This window comes from Sardina pilchardus, chromosome 2 (assembly GCF_963854185.1).
Source record: "Sardina pilchardus chromosome 2, fSarPil1.1, whole genome shotgun sequence".
Lineage (NCBI taxonomy): Eukaryota > Metazoa > Chordata > Actinopteri > Clupeiformes > Clupeidae > Sardina > Sardina pilchardus.
The window spans coordinates 41,816,048-41,842,526 of record NC_084995.1 but is presented as its reverse complement, the minus strand read 5'-3'; the positions used below and the strand labels follow the sequence as shown (position 1 = coordinate 41,842,526).

At 45.0% G+C, this 26,479-nt stretch overlaps 1 protein-coding gene across 3 annotated transcripts; it reads left to right on the top strand.

The window, feature by feature from the left end:
- Positions 1-191: 191 nt before the first annotated feature.
- Positions 192-26,479, top strand: pds5a (PDS5 cohesin associated factor A). 3 transcript variants are annotated; one of them, XM_062530640.1, is made up of 33 exons: positions 192-328; positions 1,239-1,392; positions 9,753-9,956; positions 10,049-10,135; positions 10,382-10,479; positions 10,652-10,778; positions 11,424-11,504; positions 11,625-11,765; positions 12,837-12,952; positions 13,075-13,169; positions 13,374-13,519; positions 13,620-13,771; positions 14,269-14,382; positions 14,883-14,964; positions 15,278-15,326; positions 15,482-15,621; positions 16,096-16,211; positions 16,400-16,505; positions 16,791-16,951; positions 17,208-17,331; positions 17,484-17,642; positions 18,018-18,086; positions 18,489-18,625; positions 18,865-18,988; positions 20,711-20,915; positions 21,663-21,777; positions 22,104-22,236; positions 22,631-22,750; positions 22,920-22,982; positions 23,129-23,274; positions 23,370-23,454; positions 25,003-25,280; positions 25,631-26,479. In XM_062530640.1, exons 2-33 carry the CDS (start codon positions 1,279-1,281, stop codon positions 25,632-25,634), a joined length of 3,891 nt encoding a protein of 1,296 aa, XP_062386624.1. In that variant the 5' UTR covers positions 192-328; positions 1,239-1,278; the 3' UTR covers positions 25,635-26,479. The 3 variants fall into 3 exon arrangements, with proteins under 3 accessions (XP_062386624.1, XP_062386625.1, XP_062386623.1); XM_062530641.1 differs by lacking the exon at positions 192-328 and adding an exon at positions 464-564; XM_062530639.1 differs by lacking the exon at positions 192-328 and adding an exon at positions 843-968.

Below are 26,479 nucleotides of genomic sequence, written 5' to 3'. Positions count from 1 at the left end.
TACTTCACTAGTTATTTTAATTAAACCTTTGCGGTTACATAAAGCTGCAGAGGTGACAAGTAACAGTATCAAGCTATTTTTTAATAGATTATATACCGCCTCCAACCCCCGGAAGTGGTACTTGCTTTAGTTGCTCGGCTCCATAGACCTAAACGGCTCTCTCCCGCCTTGTTGGTTGTCTGTTGCGCTGCTTCATGTGGGCCGAAGGCGGCGCTGCAGCCCTATGTTCAAGGGACACTGAAACGCCGCTGAGAGAGGAGAGCTTTTGTGCTGAAACTAAAAACCAACCCTGAACCTGACACATGAATTAAAACAATTCCTGCGTAAGGTAAATATTGCAAATATCTGTGAATCTGAGTGCTGGGGCATGTATCGATATTATCCAGGTTTCCGTAAACTAGTTGTTGGAAGAGAGCTATCTTTTTCTATTTACTGAGATGTTGAAAATCCTTGTGGGCAACTTCGGGGAGGGAGGGCGATGAGCCGCTGCTACTGGAACCTTGATTTTCAGAGCTGCTGGGGGAAGCAATGGGTTCTCTTCAAAGCTGAACTTTAAACTAACAAGTAAATTTATCCACATTTTCTCATACACAAAGTTTACTTACTTTCGAGCTATTGTCATTGGGGTGTACATTTTTCCATCTGTTATTCATCTGCTTGATAGGAGCGAGTGTTTATGTTTTTTATGTCTTTAAAGTGACAGTGTAAACGGGATCTTTTGAACAGTTCGAGGCCTAGCCTAACTGAAATGGCTAGGCCGTAACGTTAGTTGTGGAGAGGCTAGCTAGCATGCCATACCATACAGTGTGAGAGCTAACGTGTGCTACTCACCACTCAGCTACCCCAACGCGGGTTTGCTATATTATGTTTATTCGTAGTCACTCATATGTGTAGATTGAATTGCATTAGATGAATGTAGTCGCCGATGTGTAGTACACTTTAGCCCTCATAAAGCTCATCTTATTAGGGTAAGATAAATGCTTATGAAAAGAACGCAGCGGATACTAGCTTTGTGATTAACATTAGCCAGCTAACTAGCTCCAGCCTGATGTTTTTATTTTGGAATTTATTTTGACACCGCTTTGAGTAATTATATTGAAGCCAACGAGGGATTTGCTTCTTTTTATGTAGTTAACTGGCTTCAGAAAGGGATTGGGCTTTTCAAAAAGGCTCTAAAACGATATTTTGGAAAAGTGCGGCAGATTCCCTTTGCTGAACTTTTGTTTTCCGACCCATAGAGGCCAGTAGAGGACCGTGTGGATAAATAGTTGAACGAGCATGGAGTTCCCGCAACAACAGAAGCCGGCGGGGGAAGGCAAAATCATCTATCCTCCGGGGGTAAAAGAGATCACAGACAAAATCAGCAACGATGAAGTGGTGAAACGGTTAAAGGTAAAACCAAACAACACATTTCGCTAGCACAATCACGTGTCTTTGACCTGTTGGTCTATTAGCTACATGTGGTGTGAGCCAATTCCAGTTCGTTCCAACTTTAGTGTCATACATTCTGTCATACAGTAGGCTGCAAATTATGTGATAACTTTTGTGATCTAGTCGTGTGTGTGTGTGTGTGTGTGTGTGTGTGTTTGAGTGACCACTTTGCAGTGAATTACTGTCCTGAGTAAGTCCCCCTCTGACACACATTCAGGGAAGGCTGTTCAGCAACCTATATCGAATCTCTTTCACTTGCTAGTTGGGAATGGGAGCTCAGGTGGAATTTAATGACTTGAATGTATCTGCCTGTTGCCTCCCACAGTGCTCACACTATAATGTTGTGCCATGCCAAGCATGGTATTGCACATTACTTATGAGAGTGACAAATTGACAAGCAATTATTCTCTCAAAGAATTCCTGCACTGTATTCAATTCTTCTGGTGTATATTGGCCTGACTTTCATAGGCCTTTCAGTAGACTTTTTGGCTCTGTTACATTATAAATATCACTATTTTCCTTTACTTTGTTCATTATTGTAAATGAAGCTTGCTTTTCAATTGTTTTCATAAATGTACCCAAATACTTGCATACAGTAGCCTGAATCTTCCACCAACGCTCCTTTGACCAACCTCAGTGTCTGCCATCTTTTGTAACGGCAACATTCCCAACATTACATGTTATGAACATTGATCTGCCCTGAACAAATGCTTTAGCATGAACAATTTGCACAAGATTGTCAAGTGAAATTAGACTGGACTGATAAGTGCAGGCGGTCACATATACCAGAGACTTGTTTAATTTGTTGTTTATCTTATTTGGTCAGTGGGTGATGTATTTGATGATGTCATTATGCATTCTTCTGATCTGAGCATTGAGCATTGAGCATTGATACGAGTTAATTCTGTGTGTAATCTAGAGTTTCAGCCAGCAAGGGTGACACATTTGGCTGTGTTGGGTATAGATAGGATGGAGCATATGAGACAGGATAGGGCTCCGTAAAATATTGACAGGACACATTCAGGACTGTGCTAATCTGATTCCATGTTTTGGGGAACTTTGTGGAATGACCCCTGGTCTGTTTACATATACAGTGCATGTTGTTTTGTGCATGGGCATTTGATTCACAGGTTCTGATTCAGTTGGAATTGGTTTCGATTTGGTTAGTTAGTAGTTATAATGACAACAAGATTGTCTTTGGAAGTTGTGGAAGATGTGAAACTCATATTTGAAGGGCATCACACACGATACAGTCAGGCTTTGTACCCCTTTGTTACCTTCAGTAGTGTTGTTTTTCAGCAGACATCTGGAGCCCAAAGGAGGTTATGGGTTGAACTCTTATCAGAGTTTGTGCTCCCTTGGAAATGAACCGATGACCTTGGTCTTCTTACAGTGTTCTGCTGTAGTGGTGTAGAAATGTATTCTGGGAGCCTGTTTGGTTCTAGGGTTGCAACAATATGAGATGTTTTCAGTATGATGGTTTCATTGTATATTGCATTTGTCTAAAGTGTGTCTGTGTCTGTTAATCAGAGATTTACTAAACTTAAAACACAGATTTAGTGAGAAGCCAGGATATGAGCGCTATCGTACATTTTCTAATGTTTGGGTATGGTTTGAATTGGTGTTCTCAAAGATGGGCAAACATGTTTTATGTTTTCTTCCCTTGGCAGCCACTTTACTTCCATCCAGTTGCATTTCTTACCAGTATTATGCAAATGCACATGGCATGATAAGTATATGTAGATAACAAGTCAAGCCAAACAGTACATTTATTTTTTATTCATATAGCATACTTAAACACAATGTGATTGTGCTTGTTTCAGTGGCTGATACTCTAAATAAGTGTTTGCATTTACCAGTGCACGTACTGTCAAGTTCAGCTAATTCTTGCTCCTGTCCTCCAGCTGTGCTGTCTGTGTGTGCTCAATGAGAATACTCTGGTGTTTGTACTAGCACTGAAGCTCTTGCTCTGTAAATGGCAAGCTGAGTGGCTTGGATCAGGTCCCATGCTATTTTAGCCAGTCAATGTATCTTCAAGAGCACTGAAACGAGGTGTGTATTTGATTGACTGTTGAGTTCAGATTGAATTTTACCACCTTGTACATTAACATTATTTGCAGAGTAAAATCGTAACGAAGCGGACTAAACTAAAAGTGCTGTCACTGTTGGGATGCAGCAATACACATATTCACTGAGGCCAGAGCAAATTTAAACACAGCTGAACAAGAAATTGACACCAAGCTGTTAATTTCTTCCCATATTGAATGTCTTTCATTCATGGGAGACAACAGCATTGTAAACATGAGTTTGACGAGGAAGTGTGTGTGCGCCTGTGTGAGTATGGCTGATGTGTTGCTGCTCCATTGCTTGCCGTGTGTCGAGCGGCAGATGAGGAAGTGCAGTGCTGTGGTTGTGTAAGCGCCCGGCCCCCTGGTGCGGCTCAAGTGCTAGTTGAGGGATTGCATGTAGTGGTGGCCTTGAACTGATAGGGCCCTGCAGGGGAAATGCCACTGGGCGACATTGGACTTCCGTGGTTGGAGAAAACACACATTTTTAGTGTCTTGCTGTTAGTGTAGCAAATGATTGGGTAAACTGCCCTCTTGTTTAAAGTGGTTTTACCGGTAGTCCACTTTTCTTATTTGGCTCTGAACTGGCATATGGTAATGTTGTGAGAACACATCTATAGCTCCACGGGTTTGTGTTTGCTTTGCTGATGTTTGTGGACATGCCGGAGGAGTTGTTTGCACGTTGAAACCCACTCTTGACCAAAATCACACAGTGTAGGTACCTGTAGCATACTGAATGGAAATACAGTGTGTTTATAAATCATAGCCTACTGTTCAAAATACACAGAGACCACAGTAGAAATCCCCAAAAGGATAGATAGATAGATGGATAGATACTTAATTGATCCCCAAGGGGAAATTCCTGTTTTCAAGTCATTAAAAGCTATTGATTTTGGAAATTAAGAATTGTCTTTGTAAAACACATAAACATACCAGTACTGAAAGCAAAAGTTGTCTTATCCCCTAAATGTAATGGCTAGTAATTTGTGCAAGACTAATCTTTTAGTCTGAAACAACCAGCCTCGTTTCTGTCTACGCTACCATCGTAAAAGGCCAGGAGGATTATATTTGTGTTCAATGTTGTTAACTGACTGACCTTATCTGATCTCTGTGGCTAACTTTCAGGCAGTCAGTGCCAAAAATGAAATGAAAATGTGCAAACAGGTTGGTCCACAAAATATTGCTCCACTAGAATGGTATTTAGTAGTAGTTTAGTGTACACAACGCATGATGGAAAATGGCTCCTGCTGTGTTGTTGCATGGTTCAGTTCTTGGTTTTGTGTATTTATATTTAACTTGTACATAAACCTCCTCTGAACCTCACCTTAGCAGGTTGGAGGAAAGAGACATTTTTTACAATTGCCGCAGTGTTTCAACAGTTGTGATCGTGTAGTCTCTGTGGCTACAAAGTATGTTTGATGGTGTGGAAAATGAATACTGGAATGTAACGGCAATACACCTCAGGTGCTTCCTTTAGATGTGGCGGTGGAGCTCATCTGAAGATATCAGTGTTGGATAAGCTGGCTGATTGCATAGCATGGGGCTGGAGAGGGACTCAGTTGCATTGCGTTGAGTTTAGCAGGGCCTCTGCGCTGAGTGCTCTGTCCTTCTCCTGTGAGTTGCGGGGCTGAGTGAGTGAGAGTGGAGGCTCCACAGCGCTCCGCTCTGCTGGACGGCTGGGTGCCCATCCCCCCGCTCTCCCTGTACTCATCCACTCCGCAGAGCTGCAGGCTCAGACAGAGCACCCCAGAGTTCTCCAGGGTCCTAAAGGCCGTAGGTGTTGAGGCTGTGAATGTGTGTGTGGTGGCAAGAAGAGGATTAGCCACTCAATATTGAACAGAACACCCTTTAGACTAATAAGTATTGTTAACACTAGCTGCAAGAGATACTCGTGTTGCCATATTGACATCTTTGAATAAGATTTTGTTGAAAATTATAAAGTATAGTTTACATTTACATTTTTATCACTAAAATAAAATGGCCACAATGCAATTTATGAAGCAAGACGTCTCTTAAAGTGTGACTGTTTTCTCCACAAACACACAAGACAAATGCATTGGGATGCCTGGCGTGCATACACCATGTGAATGTCCAAAAGGTTTTAGGAACTGCAAAAAGTCCCTCCATATCAATGCATTTACAATGGGATCTCCATTGAAGTTCCTGTGAGTGTATGACAAATATTATATAATAATATATTATATTATATATTTGTATGCATAGACTAGAGCGGTGGTTCTCAAATGTTTTACAATGAGTACCACCTCAGAGAACAATTGGCTCTACCAGTACCACTATTATGACCAGCATTAAGATAAAGTTGTTGTTTTTTTCAAGAAAGAAGATAGAAACTAATTTAAATTGAATGATTTTTCATTATATATATATATTTTTATATCATTTGAAGTGATTCTTTTGTCTTCATGAAATGAATCATCTTGGAGACTCCCAGAGTACCACAGAGAGTATGCGTTCCACCAGTGGTACTGGTACCACAGTTTGAGAACCACTGGACTAGAGGGTTCATCTTCAACCATTCAATGTATTGCCAAGGTCCCATGTCTGAGTGTAGTGTTGAGTATGAAGTTCTTTGGATGTGAAAAGCGTACACACAGTGGAGCCAATTTTGACCTGACGTTTCTTACGGACACTACGCTAGTGTTCTCAGATATGGTCATTCCAAAATCCATTTGGATAGGCATAGGAAAGATAGGATTACCATATTTTCTGCCATCAAAAATGTACGTGCACATTTTAGTAATAATTAAAAATAGCTTTTTTGAGCTCCTTCAGTACACTTTTTATCAGGTACTTTGAGATCAATAGGGAGGGACTCAGATACCCACTGGAGGAGCCAAAGATCCTTCATTACTATCCGCTTTAACCCTCTCTGGAGGAGCTGCCCTGCCTCGGGAGCTGGGCTGCCTCAAGGGCTTTTGTTCCTTCTCCACACACACCGCCAGAACGCTGAGGCAAAGTGATGCCTTTGCTAATGGAGCATGGGTTTGGCTTTTCCCCTTTTCACCGGCCAAGTAGGCTACTACAACACTGAACATGTGAAACAGTTCTTCTCACAGGCCAAGTAGGCTACTACAACACTGAACATGTGAAACATTTCTTCTCACAGGCCAAGTAGGCTACTACAACACTGAACATGTGAAACATTTCTTCCGCTATATCAGACTAATTTTTAGCTTTCTCTTCACAACCCTCTCAGAGACAAAACAGTACTTAGTGTGTACAGTATGATGGATCAGTGGATGAGGGTTTTTTTTCCAGACAGATTACCATCAACTTGACATTTAGATATTTTTTACATGAATAGAAAGTGATTAAATGGGCTGCATTAGTATTTAAGCCATTGCATTGTATCAACAGATTTGAAGAACAGGTTAAATAGCTCACGTTTCCTTCTGTCCAGCTGGCCTTCAGCAGACTATACAAGCCTGAGCATCTTTTGGACTCATCTTGGCATCTTGAGTAGTTGTCTATTAAATGTACTATTCAATTTATGGGCAGGTTTGTTGTTAATTGATTTGAGGTTGCAGTTTTGTTTTTCAGGAAAAGCCTCTCTGTTCCCCGCTATCAGTTCCTTAAAGTGTGTTCTGTTTTGGTTTCCTTGATGCTTTATGACCGTAAACAGACAGCACAATGGGCTTGAGGATGTCCTCTTGGGCTATGGTAACACTGAAGAAGACCTAGTGGTCGAAACACATTGTCTGTTTGCTTATGCTTCATAAATATATAAACTCCTGTTGTTCACCTAAAGACCGTTGTAGTTGAATCAGAGGTAGTTTTGCCATATGTTGTAATGAGAGGCAGAGTAAAAAAAGGGAAGAATATTTTTTTTATTATTATTATTATTATCATTTTTCATATGTTTTAATGTCTGAAAACACCTGAAACTGAAACGCTACAGACTAGCCTATTGCACACACATTATTTAAGCAGCAGCTCTATAAGAATTATTCTGGTTTCAGACAGATTTAAAAAAAAAAAAGCAGACATACTGCCTTGGCTCATGTGTTTGACCAGTCTGCATGCTTCAAATCACTCATGCTTACTGGACGCTGGGGAAGAATCTAACTCGAAATGGGAATCTGAATATGGTTGTAGGATATCTGAAATGCCCCCAGCTCCAAGCAGTGTGAACATGCTAAAAAGAGGTAATTTCTCCAAAAATGATCGTAACTATGACCTTGATACTGGTGGTCCAAAAGCACTTAGTGGTCCAGAAGTCTTACATTCAGCATGGGCTCCATAACACTTTAAGTAGTCCTGCCACGATGGGCTGGCAGATACAGAAAGGAAGTGGGTTGTCACGTCAGAGTTTTGTGTATGAGGGAAATTGCACACAGTCAGCGAGGAGCCGTTTCATTCCTAAGCCCCAGTGGGATGTCTAAAGGAATATGCAGACATACAGTACATACAGGTCATTCCATGTCCTCTCAGGTGTGGCCATGCACCTCACACCCTCAGAGTGGAGTGATGGTACTAGGGTTGGGACTTTAGATGAATTTTCATGTTCGACTAATCATAACGTTATTGAACAATTAATCGATTATTTGCTAAATCATGACGTCACATGGCATTCAGAGCCGTGTAAACATTTGCCCCCACCCATCACTCCCACATGTCCAACACGCACACAATTGATATTAACGATGATATTTAAAAAAAAAAAAAAAAAAACTTTCAAGAAATAAGTTGTTTACAACAAGTTGTAAACTTTATTTTACAGGGCATTATGCCATCCGATGTAGGTCCTATTTGAACATGTAGGCTAGCGATTGCAACGCTCACTGGTCATCTACGATGCTGGTTTCGTGTATGGTCGGATGAACATTTTGTTACCTTGCCGGTCGGCCCGTTATCTTAGCACTTTTAACTTCACTTGCCGGCAGCTTGTGAGGTAATCGTTCAAACACGGGTTATCCTACTGGTATATTGGTGATGAAACAATTAAGAGGCTTGATGTCTCGGAATACCAGTTTAATAGGCTTCTTTTCGTTTAACATGGAGATGCTTCACAAAACAGTTCTCCTGCATTCATTAACATAACACACACTTCTCTAACTCTCGCACTTCACGTTCTAACCACAACACTTCCTGCTTACGTTTTACTAGGTACCCCGTTTTCGTGAGCCCCTAAATAAAGAAGAGGTCCAGCACTTTTCCTCGCTCGCTTCATCTCTGCTTGTTTTTGTCATGCGTGCAAAATACCGGAAAATGTTGCTGTTCTCATATTGCGTGAGACTAAAATGAATATTCATTAGGCATTTATTTTAGTCGATTAAATTCTTAACAAACATTATTCGATTATTCATTAACAACCCTAGATGGTACCTTACACTCTGACATGACACATCCTAAAAAAAATATTCCAGACTCCCTCCCAACATATAAAACACATACACATATATTATACATGTAGAACAGCCACAAACTCTAGAATATGTCAGTAGAGACTATACATGTAGTATATTTAGTCCGTGTCCTCAGACTACTGGGTTATCAAGGCTTCAATGCTGCCAGGGACAAATCCGTAATGGCTCAAGGTTAGCTGCAGAAACCGGTATATTGCCTGAAGATCACAAGTCATGTGGTCACCAATTCAGTTGTTTATTAAGGCTTCACTGGATACCATTTCACATCTCAATGTACACGACCTGTACCTGCTCTAGCGGGACAATCACATCATGGTGACTACAGTCTCCAGGACCACAAGAAGCCGTCCATTGATGATGCCTGACTCTATTTGTATTCATTACTTCACACTTAATTTTGTTGTGTTGTACACTAGGGGAAGAGAAAAGAAATGAAGAAGAATAAATACTGTAATTTCCCGATTATTAGCCGCGGCTTAATTTCTTCAGCTATGAGGTTAATACAGGGGCGCAGTTAATATGGTCTTTAATATGGTTTTGTTTCTTTTAACTTGCATAAAACACTGTCCTGCGGCTTATGCACAATGCGGCTTATATGCGGAAAATGACTGTAAATGAACCGGTTTCCTCTGTACTGTTAGTCTCAAGGACCACAAAAAGCCGTCCATTGATGATGGGTAATTCTAGTCGTATTTGTTACTTCACACTGAGCTTTGTTGTGTTGTACAAGGCTAAGAGAAAAGAGATGAAGAAGAATACATAAATGAACCGGTTTCCTCCGCTGTGCTAGATTGTTGTGTTGTACAAGGCTGAGAGAAAAGAGATGAAGAAGAATACATAACTGAACCGGTGTCCTCCGCTGTGCTAGATGGTGGTGAAGACGTACATGGACATGGACCAGGACTCAGAGGAGGACAAGCAGCAGTACCTGGGCCTGGCGCTGCACCTGGCCTCCGAGTTCTTCCTGAGGAACCCCAACAAAGACGTGCGGCTTCTCGTGGCCTGCTGCCTCGCGGACATCTTCCGCATCTACGCCCCCGAGGCGCCCTACACCTCACACGACAAACTCAAGGTTCTCGTACAGTTCCTCGCTTATCTGGATGTTGAAGTGAAGGGAGGGGTTTCACTGTTTTGGCTGTAATATTCTCCTGTTTTCCCCTTCAGGATATTTTTCTATTCATCACACGGCAGTTGAAAGGGTTGGAGGACACGAAGAGTGCTCAGTTCAATCGCTACTTCTACCTTCTGGAGGTAACACACACACACACACACACACACACACACACACACACACACACACACACACACACACACACACACACACACACACACACACACACACACACACACACACACAAACAAATACTACACTCCAGAACAGAAAATATGAACACAAGCGTAAGAAAGAAGAGTGGAGAAATATTGGCTATCCTCTCCTGTCAGTGTTGAATTGTTCTTAATCCTGTTCATGGACAACAAACATTTTGATCTTTGCAGAACCTGGCATGGGTAAAGTCTTACAACATCTGCTTTGAGCTTGAGGACTGCAACGAGATCTTCATCCAGCTCTTCAAAACCCTCTTCTCTGTCATCAAGTAAGCCATCTTCCTCTCTTGTTGGTCCTAACCACACCATTCCATAGTGCCCACTAACTTTCGAACCAGTCTGCATTCACTTGATGTTAATCACCAACTGCCAGCGACTGGGCTGCACATTATACTGATATGTGTGTGTGTGTGTGTGTGTGTGTGTGTTTGTGTGTTACAGTAACAGCCATAATCAGAAGGTACAGATGCATATGTTGGACCTGATGAGCTCCATCATATTGGAGGGAGATGGAGTCACACAAGAGCTGCTGGACACCATCCTCATCAACCTCATACCAGCCCACAAGGTACCCAGTCACTCCACTGACCACATGCAGTGTGTGTGTGTGTGTGTGTGTGTGTGTGTGTGTGTGTGTGTGTGTGTGTGTGTGTATATACACACACACACACACACACACACACTCGTACCAGCCCACAAGGTACCCAGTCACTCCACTGACCACGTGTGTGTGTGTGTGTGTGTGTGTGTGTGTGTGTGTGCACACGCGCACACACACACACACACGTACCAGCCCACAAGGTACCCAGTCACTCCAGCGGCCACATGCTGGACCACTTACCCAATAACCAGCCAATCACGGCTCACTGAACTCCGTGACCTCATACCAGTTCACATAGCCTCTCCAGTCGCCCTTCAGCAAATCTGAGAGCTCAACAGTCCCCAACCGCAACCACTTTAAACAGCTACTTAGTCATTCTCTTTGATGTCCATTTCAGGCTACAGTGCAATTACAATATGTTGTGGAGGCTGCAGTTAATCCCTGAATATATTAATGATCAGTTGCGTGTTGTGCTGACGCTGGGTGAGGTCATTGTGGTTTCTTGAAGATTAAGGATGATTACTCTACCCCCCCCACCCCCCACCCCACCCCTCCTCTCCCCCTCTCCTCTCCCCCTCCTCTCCCTCTCCCTCTCTCTCTGTCCCACTGTAGAATTTGAATAAGCAGGCGTATGATCTGGCTAAAGCTTTGCTGAAGAGGACCGTACAGACCATTGAAACGTGCATCGCCAATGTAAGTGCTCAGCTCTTGACAGCAGTATTCTTCCCCATGAGATCATGTGTAGTCCCATGACCTCCCATGACCCCCCTGCCCTGACCACACTGTCCCCCGCTCTCCTCCCCTCCTCTCCAGTTCTTTAATCAGGTGCTGGTGATGGGGAAGTCGTCGGTGAGTGACCTCTCCGAGCACGTGTTCGATCTCATCCAGGAGCTGTTCGCCATCGACCCTCTGCTGCTGGTGTCGGTGATGCCCCAGCTGGAGTTCAAACTGAAGGTGCTGCAGAGTGACGCACACACACATAAGCACTCATACAGAACACACATACATCAGCACCCATACAGAACACACACACATCAGCACCCATACAGAACACACACACACATCAGCACCCATACAGAACACACACACATCAGCACCCATACAGAACACACACACATAAGCACTCATACAGAACACACACACATAAGCACCCATACAGAACACACACACATCAGCACCCATACAGAACACACACACATAAGCACTCATACAGAACACACACACACAAGCACTCATACAGAACACACACACACAAGCACTCATACAGAACACACACACACAAGCACTCATACAGAACACACACACACATACAAAACACTGAATCTATCTGAGGAAGGATACTGGAGCAGCACAGGTGTTTTTGAGACTTAATTTTGAATGCAATGGTGCACAGCAAAAAGACTAATGTCTCGATGTTGACTACATCTTCGCCAGACATACCCAGACAAACTTCTGTGCTGCTCCAGTATCCTTCCTCAGTTTGAGCAGCTTGTCCCCTGCTGTGGATGTACCAGTTGTTTGCAGAAGCACATAGGATCTATTCCTTTCTAGAACAAGCAGAACATGACTACCTTAGTAGTAAAAACAAAGTTGTACAAACATGCAAAGTTGTCCTCTTTTATGTTCTATTGAAGACCACAGAAATGTCATGTTGTTATTTTCAATTTGATTTCACTTATAGAGCGCCAAAACATTACACATGTCTCATGGTGCTTTACAGAGTGTTAAACGTTCAGAGAGAGCCCATGAGTAACAGGGACAAGGAAAAACTCCTGAATTGGAGATGCATATAGGAAGAAACCTCGGACAGATCCACGACTCAAGGGCCCAACCCATCTGCCTAGGGTCAGTTACAGTACAGTAAGGTAATTTTCAGTGTCAGAAAGTTCAAATAGTCCAGTGTAGGGAATAAATTGTCCATAGGGATTAGGAATTGTCTTAGGGAAAGAATTGGGTCGCTGAATGCTACGTTGCTGTGTGGTTTTGGAAAGGATGGAGGTATTGAAGCTTGATCTGTTTGTACAGAGTAACGATGGCGAGGAGCGATTGGCGGTGGTGAGGTTGTTGGCCAAACTCTTTGGTGTGAAGGACTCTGAACTGGCCACTCAGAATCGGCCGCTGTGGCAGTGCTTTCTGGGAAGGTAAGAGGACACAGCCCTGTGTGCTTGGGCTGAGATGCATGCACGATGACTTAATACGGCTGCTATATGGAGACCAGCGCAGACTGGCGTTAGTGTGTGATAACGCTGTGATACGCTTGCAGGTTTAATGACATTCACGTCCCTGTGAGACTGGAATGTGTGAAGTTTGCCAGCCATTGTCTGATGAACCATCCTGACTTGGCAAAAGATCTTACAGGTGGGCTTTGTGGTTTTTTTGTGTGTGTGCGTGTGTGTGTGGCAGAAGAGAGTGTGTAGGAGAGAGAGAGAGACTTTCAGAGGACCGTGTGTGTGTGTGTGTGTGTGTGTGTGTGTGTGTGTGTGTGTGTGTGTGTGTGTGAGTTTGAAACTATTCAGTTTCAAACACACATTAACCTCTGGTGTTGTCTGTGCGGCATGACAGACTTCCTGAAAGTGCGGTCACATGACCCGGAGGAGGCCATCCGTCATGATGTCATCGTGACAATCATCAACGCGGGCAAGAAGGACCTGAACCTGGTGAACGACCAGCTGCTGGGGTTCGTCAGGGAGAGGACGCTGGACAAGAGAGTGAGTGATCTATAACTGCGTCATTAGTGGTGTGTGTGTGTGTGTGTGTGTGTGTGTGTGTCCTGGAGGTGCCCTGTGTAACCGTGAGTGTGTGTTCCAGTGGCGCGTGCGTAAGGAGGCCATGATGGGTCTGGCGCAGCTCTTCAAGAAGTACTGCCTGCATCACGAGGCCGGGAAAGAGTCCGCTCAGAAGATCAGCTGGATCAAGGACAAGCTGCTGCACATCTACTACCAGAACAGCATCGATGACAAGTAAGCACCAACACACACACACACACACAGGCACACACATATATATAGATGGAAATTAGTCTGTGACTAGATCTGGTGCATTTACATGTTCTATAAGGCCATGTCAATTAATGTACATTGTCCCTTTCTTAAATATACAAGAGTACCGTATTAAGGTCAGGATTCAGGAATGGCAATTGCACAGACATGCAGGGTCAGTCAAGCCAAGCAGACCGTGTGTCCTATAGACACACTACGTAGTAACATTGATTATGTAAACGCTACACAGATCTGCATGCCAAGCAGACAGCGTGTCCTATAGACACACTACGTAATAACATTGATTATGTAAACGCTACACAGAACTACATCTACATGCCCACTAGCAGAACCACAATAATACCTCCCTCACAAAGACACAGTGGCCATGCAACTCGTTCCTTCCTAAAAGTGGCCTTTCCTTCTTTCTTTCTTTCTTTCTTTCTTTCTTTCTGTGTGTGTGTGTGCGTGTGTGATAGGCTGCTGGTGGAGAAGATCTTTGCTCAGTACATGGTTCCTCACAGTCTGGAGACTGAGGAGAAGATGAAGTGTCTTTATTACCTCTATGCCTGCCTGGACACCAACGCAGTCAAGTACTCTACCCCTACTCTTACCCTATAGTACTCTACCCCTACTCTTACCCTATAGTACTCCACCCCTACTCTTACCCTATAGTACTCCACCCCTACTCTTACCCTATAGTACTCCACCCCTACTCTTACCCTATAGTACTCCACCCCTACTCTTATCCTATAGTACTCTTACCCTATAGTACTCCACCCCTACTCTTATCCTATAGTACTCCACCCCTACTCTTATCCTATAGTACTCTTATCCTATAGTACTCCACCCCTACTCTTATCCTATAGTACTCCACCCCTACTCTTATCCCATAGTACTCTTACCCTATAGTACTCCACCCCTACTCTTACCCTAGAGCATTTCTGAGAGTACTGAGATGTATTTAGATCTTGTTTAAGTATCATTATCTCTCTGATATATGAAATTTATTTTTTCTCTCTCTCTCTTTCCTCCTCTCTCTCTCTCTCTCTCTCTCTCTCCCTCTCTCCCTCTCTCCCTCTCTCCCCTGCAGGGCTCTGAATGAGATGTGGAAGTGTCAGAATATGCTCAGGGGGCTGGTAAGGGAGCTGCTGGACCTTCACAAACTTCCCACGGTGAGAATCTCCCTTTCTTTATTCATGATTATTCATGTTATTATTATCTCCCTTTCTTTATTCATGATTATTCACGTTGTTATTATTCATGAATGATTAAGCGCATTGGTAGGTTGTGAATGGTCATGGAAACGTAATGTAATTAAAGGTCCTTGGAAAGTCAAGAGAACGTTTTTAAATGTTAATGGAAATGAGTGGGGGTGCTTATGCTGTGTGGTGTGTGTGTGTGTGTGTGTGTGTGTGTGTGTGTGTGTGTGTGTGTGTGTGTGTGGAGTGCAAGTATGGAATGAATAATGTGTTTCTCTATCTGCAGTCTGAAGCCAACAATGTTGCCATGTTTGCAAAGCTGATGACCATTGCCAGTAAGTTGATATAAACATCCTCACAACATCCTGAAAACACTCCGTCCAAGAGAACTGTCCATCCTCTCTGAACTATCTTCACAAAGTCGTTCATGGTGTGTGTGTGTCTGTGTGTGTGTGTGTGTCTCTCTGTGCGTGTGTGTGTGTGTGTGCAGAGAACCTGCCTGACCCAGGGAAGGCGCAGGACTTCATGAAGAAGTTTAACCAGGTGCTGGGGGAGGACGAGAAGCTGCGCGTGCAGCTGGAGCAGCTCATCAGCCCCACCTGCTCCTGCAAGCAGGCCGAGCTGTGTGTGGTGAGTCCCATCACAACGCCACACACACACACACACACACACACACACATACACTCCACACACACGCACACACCACACACACACACACTCTCTCTACGGTCCTCTGAAAGTCTCTCTCTCTCCTACACACGCTCTTCTGCCACAAGTGTGCATACCGTAATTTCCCACCTATTAGCCGCAGCTAATACATTAATTTTGCTATATATTTTTTCAGCTATGAGGTTAATACAGGGGGCAGTTGATATGGTATTGATATAGTTTTGTTTCTTTTAACTTGTAATAAACACTGTCCTGCAGCTTATACATAATGTGGCTAATGCACAGGAAATGACTAGTGGGAATGTGTGCCCTTGGTCCATTATGTGTATTTGTGAAAGACTCATGATGACTACTTTTATCGAACCCGTTCTCCAGTGTTGTGTGAGCAGCCATGGAATAAAAGCAACTGACGTTTGTTACTGTGTGTATCTACAGAGAGAAATTACAAGGAAGTTGACATTCCCGAAGCAGCCCACCAACCCCTTCTTGGAAATGGTCAAGTTCCTGCTGGAGAGGATTGCGCCGGTGCACATAGATTCTGAAGCTATCAGGTGTGTATACGAGTGTGTGTTTGTGTTTGTGTGTGTGTGTGTGTGTATACGAGTGTGACAGCAGATGAGCGTGTCATGGTGTATGGGAAGAGATTGTGTAACAGTAGATCTCTGTGAGTGAGACCCCTAGTGGCGGTGCGGTGGAACTGCAGCCCTCACTTGACCATTTGTTGTGTGTGTGTGTGCAGTGCCCTGGTTAAACTGTTGAATAAATCCATCGACGGGACGGCTGATGACGAGGAGGAGGGAGTCACCCCCGACACAGCCATTCGCTCAGGCCTGGAGCTGCTCAAGGTGCGTGATCTGAATCTGTGAGCTACGGCCGCTCACTTTGGCCGAAACAAGATACCGGACATCCCATGATCTGCTTAGCTTACGGGATGCAGTGAGGACTCCATTCTGTGGATTTGACCCAGTCAGACTGTTGACACTTGCGTAGCGTAGCGCATTAAAGGAAGTGCTGCTCTTTCACTCTGCATCGGTCTGACTTCTGTTGTCCATGCTCTTGTCGGCATGGAAATTGACCAGCTCACTTCTCTTCTCTTCTCTCCTCTCCTCTTCTCTCTCTGGTGTGTGTAGGTTCTGTCGTTCACTCACCCCACCTCCTTCCACTCTAGTGAGACCTATGAGTCACTGCTGCAGTGTCTGAAGATGGAGGATGACAAAGTGGCCGAGGCAGCCATCCAGATCTTCAGGAACACCGGACACAAGATTGAGACGGAGCTGCCACAGATTCGCTCGTACGTCAAGTACACACGCACAATCCTCCACATGGGAGTGTATATCAGAGCACATTTGTGCAAAGCTGATTGTATTGAATCTTGTTAATCTAAAGTGTGTGTGTGTGTGTGTGTGTGTGTGTGTGTGTGTGTGTGTGTGTGTGTGTGTGTGTGTGTGTGTGTGTGTGTGTGTGTGTGTGTGTGTGTGTGTGTGTGTGTGTGTGTGTGTGTGTGTGTGTGTGTGTGTGTGTGTGTGTGTGTGTGTGTGTGTGTGTAGAACTCTGATCCCCATCCTGCATCAGAAGGCGAAGCGTGGCACCCCACACCAGGCCAAACAGGCAGTTCACTGCATCCACGCAATCTTCCACAACAAGGAGGTGCAGCTGGCCCAGATATTCGAGGTAGGCACACACACACACACACATCATTCTAGTGACCATCTTGATTAAGCATCACCCTGATAGAGCATTAGTGTCCATGGACTGTCCTGTTCCATGGCCCCTCGGACATGACGCTCACTATTCTTCTCCTCTGCCTGCCGTCCCCGCCCCAGCCGCTGTCCCGCAGTCTGAACGCGGACGTGCCGGAGCAGCTGATCACGCCGCTGGTGTCGCTGGGGCACATCTCCATGCTGGCCCCAGATCAGTTCGCCTCGCCCATGAAGTCCATCGTCGCCAACTTCATCGTCAAGGACCTGCTCATGAATGACCGAGTAAGAAGCAAACCCCACAGACTAGAGCTAGAGCCACATGGCACAGACCGTGAGAGAGAGAGAGAGAGAGAGAGAGAGAGAGAGCTAAGAGTTGCTCAGTTCCTCTTACAGAACTTCAAGATAGATAGATACTTTATTGAAGGACTCTGTGGCACGTTTCCAGCCTCTGTTTGTGTGACACAAGCACAGATCAGTTTCATGAGATACTTTATTCTGCTATTGTTCATACTTGTCACATGTGCCTTGCAGTGGTCTTTCTAACTGGCAACCATTTGCTTATGTACTGCATGGTTTTTACTGAATTGAAATGGCTATGATACTGAGAGCTGCCTACTGAGTGATGGGTGCTTTACCACTGCCCTGTCTGTGCCTCAGTCATCAGGTAACAGGAACGGCAAACTGTGGACCACAGACGAGGAGGTGTCCCCTGAAGTGCTCGCTAAGGTAAGTAGCGGAGCAGGGACACCACACATGGGGTCAATAGGGTTCGTTTGAGTCTCACTGAAGTGCTCGCTAAGGTAAGTAGCGGAGCAGGGACACCACACATGGGGTCAATAGGGTTCGTTTGAGTCTCGCTCTGTTCACCTGAATCATCTGTTTGAGTCTAAAGGGCCGTCCACATCAAGAGCTATAGCTATAACTATAAACAAATGTTGCTCTTGTTCAAATAAATGATGACGTTCACACATAAACTATAACTATAACGACATGAAGAATGATATCGTTGGGGATCTGCCAATCAGAATCAGCCATATTCATCCCATTTTAGCCATCACATTTAACACGAGAAGATACTTTTTTTTAATCGTTTTTCAACGCTGTGTGTGTCTGTGTGTGTGTGTGTAGGTGCAGGCCATAAAGCTGCTGGTGCGCTGGTTGCTGGGCATGAAGAACAACCAGTCCAAGTCTGCCAACTCCACACTGAGATTACTGTCAGCCATGCTGGTCAGTGAGGGAGACCTGACCGAGCAGAAGAAAATCAGGTTAGCACTCTAGTGTGTGTGTGTGTGTGTGTGTGTGTGTGTGTGTACACTCATAAGTCCACATGCGTGTCCACGTCTTTGTGCTATATCTGTGTGTGTGTGCATGCCCCCCCTCCGTGTGTGTGTGGAACTACAAACTGAATTGTGTTGGACACGTGTGTGTGTGTGTGTGTTCAATAAATCCTACATGTCCAGGCTGAGGTTGATTGACGCTGTTGTGTGTGTGTGTGTGTTTTCAGTAAATCGGACATGTCCAGGCTGAGGTTGTCTGCTGGATGTGCCATAATGAAGCTGGCTCAGGAGCCCTGTTACCATGACATTATCACCCCAGAACAGTTCCAGCTGTGTGGGCTCGTGCTGAACGTGAGTGCCCCCTGTTCCCCTGCCCCCTGTTCCCCTGTTCCCCTGTTCCCCTGTTCCCCTGTTCCCCTGCCCCCCTGCAGCAGCACACAAACCTGCCCAATGTCAACGCCCTAACTAGGGTTGGGCATCGATAACCGGTTCCGTCTTGGAACCGGGTTTAACTTATCAATTCCATCGACATCGTACGTCTTTTTTGTTATCGATTCCCTTAACGATTCCCTCAGCCTGCATGACGTCGGACCTTTTCCGGTTTTCCTGAAATGTTGTGTTACTACACGCCCTCTGCGACGACTCATACTACAAGTCAAATCGTGTAAGGGTAGTAATACCAGCACTATGTTAAAACATTTGTCCGTGAAGCATGGGATTAAGCTCCAAGAGTGTCATGTGTTTGACAGACTACGGAGGGGTGCTAACGTTGCCCGGTCCAGGGCTCCAGAGTGCATATGCGCCCAAAATGTTTAAGAGTATGCCTGAAAATAATTCTAGGTGCACCTGACGCTGCTCAGGTGAAAGCATACGTTTCCTTCACAAGTTTTAATTGTAGACTATGCGTGCAACTTTGCCAAACTGTATATAAGTAACCCCCTTGGCCCGCTCTCTCTCTCTCTCCCTCTCCCTCTCTCGTGCGCGACACCCGTCCCTCGACATGCACATTCACAATCGTGAAAAGCAATGACGCATAGAAGACAACTAGCGACATTATAATTAATTTCGGTTAGCATCATAGCGTAGGCTACTGCACAAATTTGATTCAAACTCTTGCATTCAAGTTGACTGATCATCTCAATGTTTTCCAACTCTAAGACTCAAAAGGGCCTGTCCCAAGGAGACAAAGTATTAGCCTACCTTGCAACTTAAACACACGTGGGGAAACTGAACAGTCAAACCAGTAGACTATAATAAGCTAGCCAACTATGCTACTTTGTTTACAATTTGAGGCTTCAAGCCGACAGCTCAATTAAAGAGGCAGAGTTGTAATATGAATAGTCATGAATGTCATGAATATCAGAAATGTCAGTAGTAGGCTATAGATTAGAATATATAAAGAATTATATTATATTATATATATACACACTGTAGGCTATAGCCTACATCTTTATACTTCTTTATAAAGAATATGTATATTCCTTATTGTGTTTTAAATAAAGACAAGCTTTTTCTACGCCTTATTGTTAAAAAATCATTCACATTATATGAAAGGAGAGCGATAAAAGGTGACCTTTTGGCGTTAAAGGCGATGCAATGAAAAATGTGGGTGCACCTACATTTTTTGGGAATCGATAAGAGAATTGATAAGGAATTGGATTGATAGACAGAATCGATAATGCCATCGATATTGATAAAAACTTATCAATACCCATCCCTAGCCCTAACCCAGAGGTCCTCAAACTTTTCACAATGAGTACCATCTCAGAGAAAAAATGACAGTCCCAAGTACCAACATTATGACCAGCATCAAAGTACAACAAAAATGTTAATATATTTTTACATTGTTGATACTGTTTTTGCATTTCCAAGAAAGATACAAATCATTATGTATATTTTATATAATTTGAAGTGATTATTTTGTCTTCATGAAATAAAACATCTTTGAGACTCCCAGAGTACCACAACAGAGAGTCCGCGTACCACCACTGGTACCCGTACCACAGTTTGAGAACCACTGCCCCAGCCTCAACCCCCACAGCACTCACACTCTTGGTCCCTGTGTGTCGGTAGGATGAGTGCTACCAGGTGAGGCAGATCTTTGCCCAGAAGCTGCACCTGGCGCTGGCCAAGCTGTCTCTGCCGCTGGAGTACCTGGCCGTGTTCGCCCTGTGCGCCAAGGACCCGGTCAAGGAGCGCCGCGCCCACGCCCGCCAGTGCCTGCTCAAGAACATCAGCGTCCGCAGGGAGTTCATCAAACAGAACCAGGTGGCCCACGGTTAGTACTCTCCAGCAAATAGAACCCAAGCAGAACCAGGTGGCCCACGGTTAGTACTCTCCAGCAAACAGAACCCAAACAGAACCAGGTGGCCCACGGTTAGTGCTCTCCAGCAAACAGAACCCAAACAGAACCAGGTGGCCCACGGTTAGTGCTCTCCAACAAACAGAACCAGGTGGCCCACGGTTAGTACTCTCCAGCAAACAGAACCCAAACAGAACCAGGTGGCCCACCCACGGTCAGTGCACTCCAGCAAACAGAACACGTGTCTGGGGTTCTGTGTTCAAGGGACTCAGACAGAACCGCCACATGCAAAGAAAGCACTTGTGCAAAGCAGTCAAAGGCAGGCAAAACAATGACTAGACAGGCAGATGAGACCAGATACTGTTGATGCATCTTGGTAGACTTCTCTTGCCGTCCTTGTCTGAGACATCCTAACACATGCTGTGTCATCTTGGCAACGGGATAACTTATGACAAGTAAATACATCAGATGTAATAAATCGTGCCTTCTGCTCAAAATGACAAAAAACTTGTTTGAAAATAGAAATGTCACAAAGTACAAAGATACAGAGTAACTCCAAATCAATTGTGACATTGATTAGATCAGTGTCAAGAATTGGGACACTGGAAGCGGCATTGAAGGGCACACGCTATTGGATGGAGTTGGTCAACTCTGAAAGATTAAAAAGAGAGAGAGAGAGAGAGAACAGGCTGACCTTTCTGCCTCTGTCTGTGTCCCCTCCAGAGAAGTTGGTGTCCCTCCTCCCGGAATACGTGGTGCCCTACATGATTCACCTGCTGGCACACGACCCAGACTTCACCAAACCACAGGACTTTGAGCAGCTCATCGCCATCAAAGAGTAAGCCCGTGTTTCTGTGCTGGCCAGCGCGCTGTGGTGTTGAATATGCACATGAGAGGTTTTGATCAACTGAACTACAGTATGTGTGTGCTGATGGTGAAGAATGACAACATGAGAGGTTTGGATGAACTGAGTGTGTGTGTGTGTGTGTGTGTGTGTGTGTGCGCTGGTTAGGTGCTTGTGAGGTTTTGATGAACGGAACTGTGTGTGTGTGTGCTGGGTAGGTGCTTGTGAGGTTTTGATGAACTGAACTGTGTGTGTGTGTGTGCTGGGTAGGTGCTTGTGAGGTTTTGATGAACTGAACTCTGTGTGTGTGTGCTGGGTAGGTGCTTGTGGTTCATGCTGGAGGTGCTGATGGTGAAGAATGAGAACAACAGTCACGCCTTCCTCAGGAAGATGGTGGAGAACATCAAACAGACTAAGGACCTCCAGGCCCCTGACGACCCCAAAACAAACGAGGTCATTCATTTGTCTCTCACTCCTTGTCTCACTTGTTCTTTCTCTCTCTCTCTCTCTCTGCTCCTGTCTGTTTCTCTCTCTCTCTCGCCTCACTCTCTTACACACATACACACACACACACACACAAAGATACCATGAATGCCTATTGTGTCTATCATGAATCTGGCAGTACAAACAAACCCCAGAGCGATGTAATCAGACTTTAATGTTGTGACTACAGAAGCATATTTAATCACTGCTGTGCGTGATGAAGATAATCCAGAGGTGCACTCAAACAGCAGCCAGTACATTGGGCTGTGCTAGTGTTGCGTGTGTGAGCAGGTTGCCGTGTGATCGGCGTAGAGAACACCTCCAAGTCCTGTTGCTGACCTTTGACCTTTGTGTGCATTTACAGAAACTGTACATTGTGTGTGATGTGGCGTTATTTGTTATCGTGAACAAGAGCACCTCCTGTCATTTGGATTGTCCCAAAGATCCAATCCTTCCAACCAAATTCTACACCACACCAGACAAGGTATGAATATATTTTGCAAATATGTGTTGTGTTGTTTGTGTATTGGGGAAGTGTTGTGTTTTGGATGGTAGTTTACACTGCCGCCATATAGCCGGGCTAACAGCAGGGTGCATTGCCTATTAGTTGACCAAGTGTCTCTGTTCAGTGGTGATTCTCTCTGTTCCTGCAGGACTTTGTCAATGATAAGGACTACCTCTCCTCTGAAGCCAGGACGGTTCTTCTCACGGGAAAGGTAAAGACATTTGACATGCAAGATCATCACACAAGGAAGAGCTGTTCGATAGATAGATAGATAGATAGATGGATACTTTATTGATCCCCAAGGGGGAAATCCAGCACTCCTTATCACTCACTCGTTTTGTGTTTGTTTATTTCAAGCCCAAACCTGTTCCAGTTCTCGGTGCTGTCAATAAGCCGCTGACGGTTCCTGGACGGCGGCCATATACCAAAAGCACCCCAACAGAGGCCGGAAACAACAACAGCAGCAACACCCCACCCACCACACCTGCATCCATTAAGACCAGGTACGTCTTCAGCAGTGTCTCTCCAGTACATGCTAATATGTATGGGGTCCTATAGCTGTCCTGCGGAATTGTAATGGCGCTGTTCCTATGTTTAGGGACACGGTGGCTGTCGCATCTGTGACCGGCGCGAGAGAAAATGAAGAGAACCCTGTGATTGTGGTGAAAGAGGTCAAAAAGAAGGTAAGAGAAGTGTGTGTGTGTGTGTGTGTCATATTATCGTGATAAGAAATAAGCTAGAAGAGGTTTTCTGCCATGGATCTGATAGGCCTCCTTCGAGGGTTCAGTTGATATCAAACCATGCTCCTTCATCCTGGGTAGCCAACAAGCGCTTCAGATCCATAATGCACCAGTCAGCATCACCACCACACATTCTTTGCAGAATTTACCTTTACCATTTTAAAGAAAACAAACTTGTGTTGACATTCCAGTCACATTCCAGCTGTGTGCACCCTGTTGAACCCCTGCGTGAGTGTGTGTTGAGTGTGTACCCCTGCGAGAGTGTGTGTTGAGTGTGTACCCCTGCGTGAGTGTGTGTGTGTACCCTGTGATTGTGCTGAGTGCGCATGAGGGAGAGACGCCAGGCAGGTGCTGTGAAATGTGAGGAGCAGTCAGGGAGTCTCCCACACATTCCTCCTGTGCAGCAGCTATTTATACTCCAGCCACAGCTAGCCTGCAGGCTGACTACTACATGTACAGCCACAGCTAGTCTGCAGGCTGACCACTCCAGCCACAGCTAGCCTTCAGGCTGACCACTCCAGCCACAGCTAGCCTTCAGGCTGACCACTCCAGCCACAGCTAGCCTTCAGGCTGACCACTCCAGCCACAGCTAGCCTGCAGGCTGACCACTCCAGCCACAGCTAGCCTGCAGGCTGACCACTCCAGCCACAGCTAGCCTGCAGGCTGGCCACTTGAATCTCATCTTCTAGCCTTCAGGCTGACTACTTCAATCTCAGTGGCTCTAGATGGTCACAGGGCTGAAATAAAAATTAAAAAAATGTCCAAAAGAGTTGGACAGGCAGGCCAAATTTCAGGTGCTTTTCATTGTCATTGGATATATGTCTAAAAGATATACTGTAAAATACGAGATCAGACATTAGAAGGGCTGTAGGTTGCATCCCCCACTAAGATATACTGTAAAATACGAGATCAGACATTAGAAGGGCTGTAGGTTGCATCCCCCACTAAGATATACTGTAAAATACGAGGGCAGACATTAGAAGGGCTGTAGGCTGCATCCCCCACTAAGATATACTGTAAAATACGAGGGCAGACATTAGAAGGGCTGTAGGCTGCATCCCCCACTAAGATATACTGTAAAATACGAGGGCAGACATTAGAAGGGCTGTAGGCTGCATCCCCCACTAAGATATACTGTAAAATACGAGGGCAGACATTAGAAGGGCTGTAGGCTGCATCCCCCACTAAGATATACTGTAAAATACGAGGGCAGACATTAGAAGGGCTGTAGGCTGCATCCCCCACTAAGATATATTGTAAAATACGAGGGCAGACATTAGAAGGGCTGTAGGCTGCATTCCCCACTAAGATATATTGTAAAATACGAGAGCAGACATTAGAAGGGCTGTAGGCTGCATCCCCCACTAAGATATATTGTAAAATACGAGAGCAGACATTAGAAGGGCTGTAGGCTGCATTCCCCACTCCCCAACAGTGGGGCCCTGCACTGGGAGAGGACGTCACTCACACGCTCCCCTCCTTGGTCCACAGGAGGACCCCCAGACTGAGAACAGCGTCACCCCCAACCCCCCGGCAGCGACGCAGCCGCCAGTGAAGCGTGGACGAGGACGGCCGCCCAAGAGCGCCGCCGCCGTGACGCCCGAGAAGGAGGCGGTGGTGCCGGGCAGCGGAGGCGGCCGGGGCAGGAAGAGAGCGGCGCCCGCGCAGGACCACACCACCACGGCAGCTACGGAGCCAATCAGCGGCAAGATACCAAAACAGGACGACGCCAAGAAGGCCGGGACACAGAGACAGATGGACCTGCAGAGGTGAGCTGGGTTGCGCACGCAGTAGCACTCATCATCAGGACATGAACACACCGTACAGCCTCCTAATAACATTGGTACCAGGCATGTCATAATGTGGTATTGTCCACAAGGACAGCCTCCTAATAACATTGGTACCAGGCATGTCATAATGTGGTATTGTCCACAAGGAAGGACAGCCTCTTAATAACATTGGTACCAGGCATGTCACAATGTGGTATTGTCCACAAGGACACCCTCTTAATAACATGGGTACCAGGCATGTCATAATCATGTCACATCACCTAGTTTTCAGTTGAAAGGTCCTCTCCTGCAAAATGATTCAAAGTCTCTCTTTTTTTTTTACATTTCAGGTAAAGGAGGAGCCGTGCTGAAGTTTTCACCTGTACAGAAATTACCTGCCTTCCCCCGGACTCCAGCTCTTCTCATGCATAACCCCATCACATATGCGTGTGTGTACACACACACACACACACACACAAACACACACACACACACACAAAATCAGACATACTGCCCTTTAGAAGTGAATGATGAAAGCTGAAGTGTGTTTGTGTTTAGTTTTTTTTCTCTGTTGTTTTTAAACTCGGGCAGTTTTAAACTGAGAATTGCCTGCAATTAAATCCTGCAGATTTTCCACTCTTTACTGCCTTTCTCTGTCCCCATTTGTTGCGTCTCTCTTGTATGCGTGTGCGAGTGTGCGTGCAAGGTGGGGTGGGGTGGAGTGGGATGGGGTGGGGTATGCCTGGTATTGGTGTGAGAGGCCTAAAACATGAATTGTCTGGTCTGTTGCACTGAGTGAGGAGAGTTAAATGTCATGGACAACATTTGTCAGCTGAGAAGGCAGAGAAATGCTTCCCCTTCGTCTCCATCTTGCCTTTGTTTTGAACCACTTCACAAAAGGACTTTTTTCAAATCCAAAATCATGACAGATTTTCATACTGAATCATTGAGGTTCCGACAACTCGGAATAGTGCAGGGGTAATGGGGAATGTTGAAGGTTTTTTAAGTTGGAAATCATGTTTACTCCATTTTTATTCAAAGTCTTAAGTTTTAGATAGCAACCCTTTGTATTGCATCCATGATTCCCAATGCCATTTTTTTTTTCTTGTTTCTTTGTGTAGATGTGCACGATTTGAACATATTTAATTTGTTGGATTTATTTTCTTTGTTGACAGGAAATAAATGCTTTTAGAAGTGAA

Excerpts from the sequence above, each read along its gene's own strand:
- pds5a (XM_062530640.1), top strand. The coding sequence starts at position 1,279 with ATGGAGTTCCCGCAACAACAGAAGCCGGCGGGGGAAGGCAAAATCATC. Across the intron at positions 11,766-12,836 it reads AGCTGGAGTTCAAACTGAAG|AGTAACGATGGCGAGGAGCG; the intron begins GTGCTGCAGAGT and ends CTGTTTGTACAG. Across the intron at positions 17,332-17,483 it reads AGCTGGCCCAGATATTCGAG|CCGCTGTCCCGCAGTCTGAA; the intron begins GTAGGCACACAC and ends TCCCCGCCCCAG.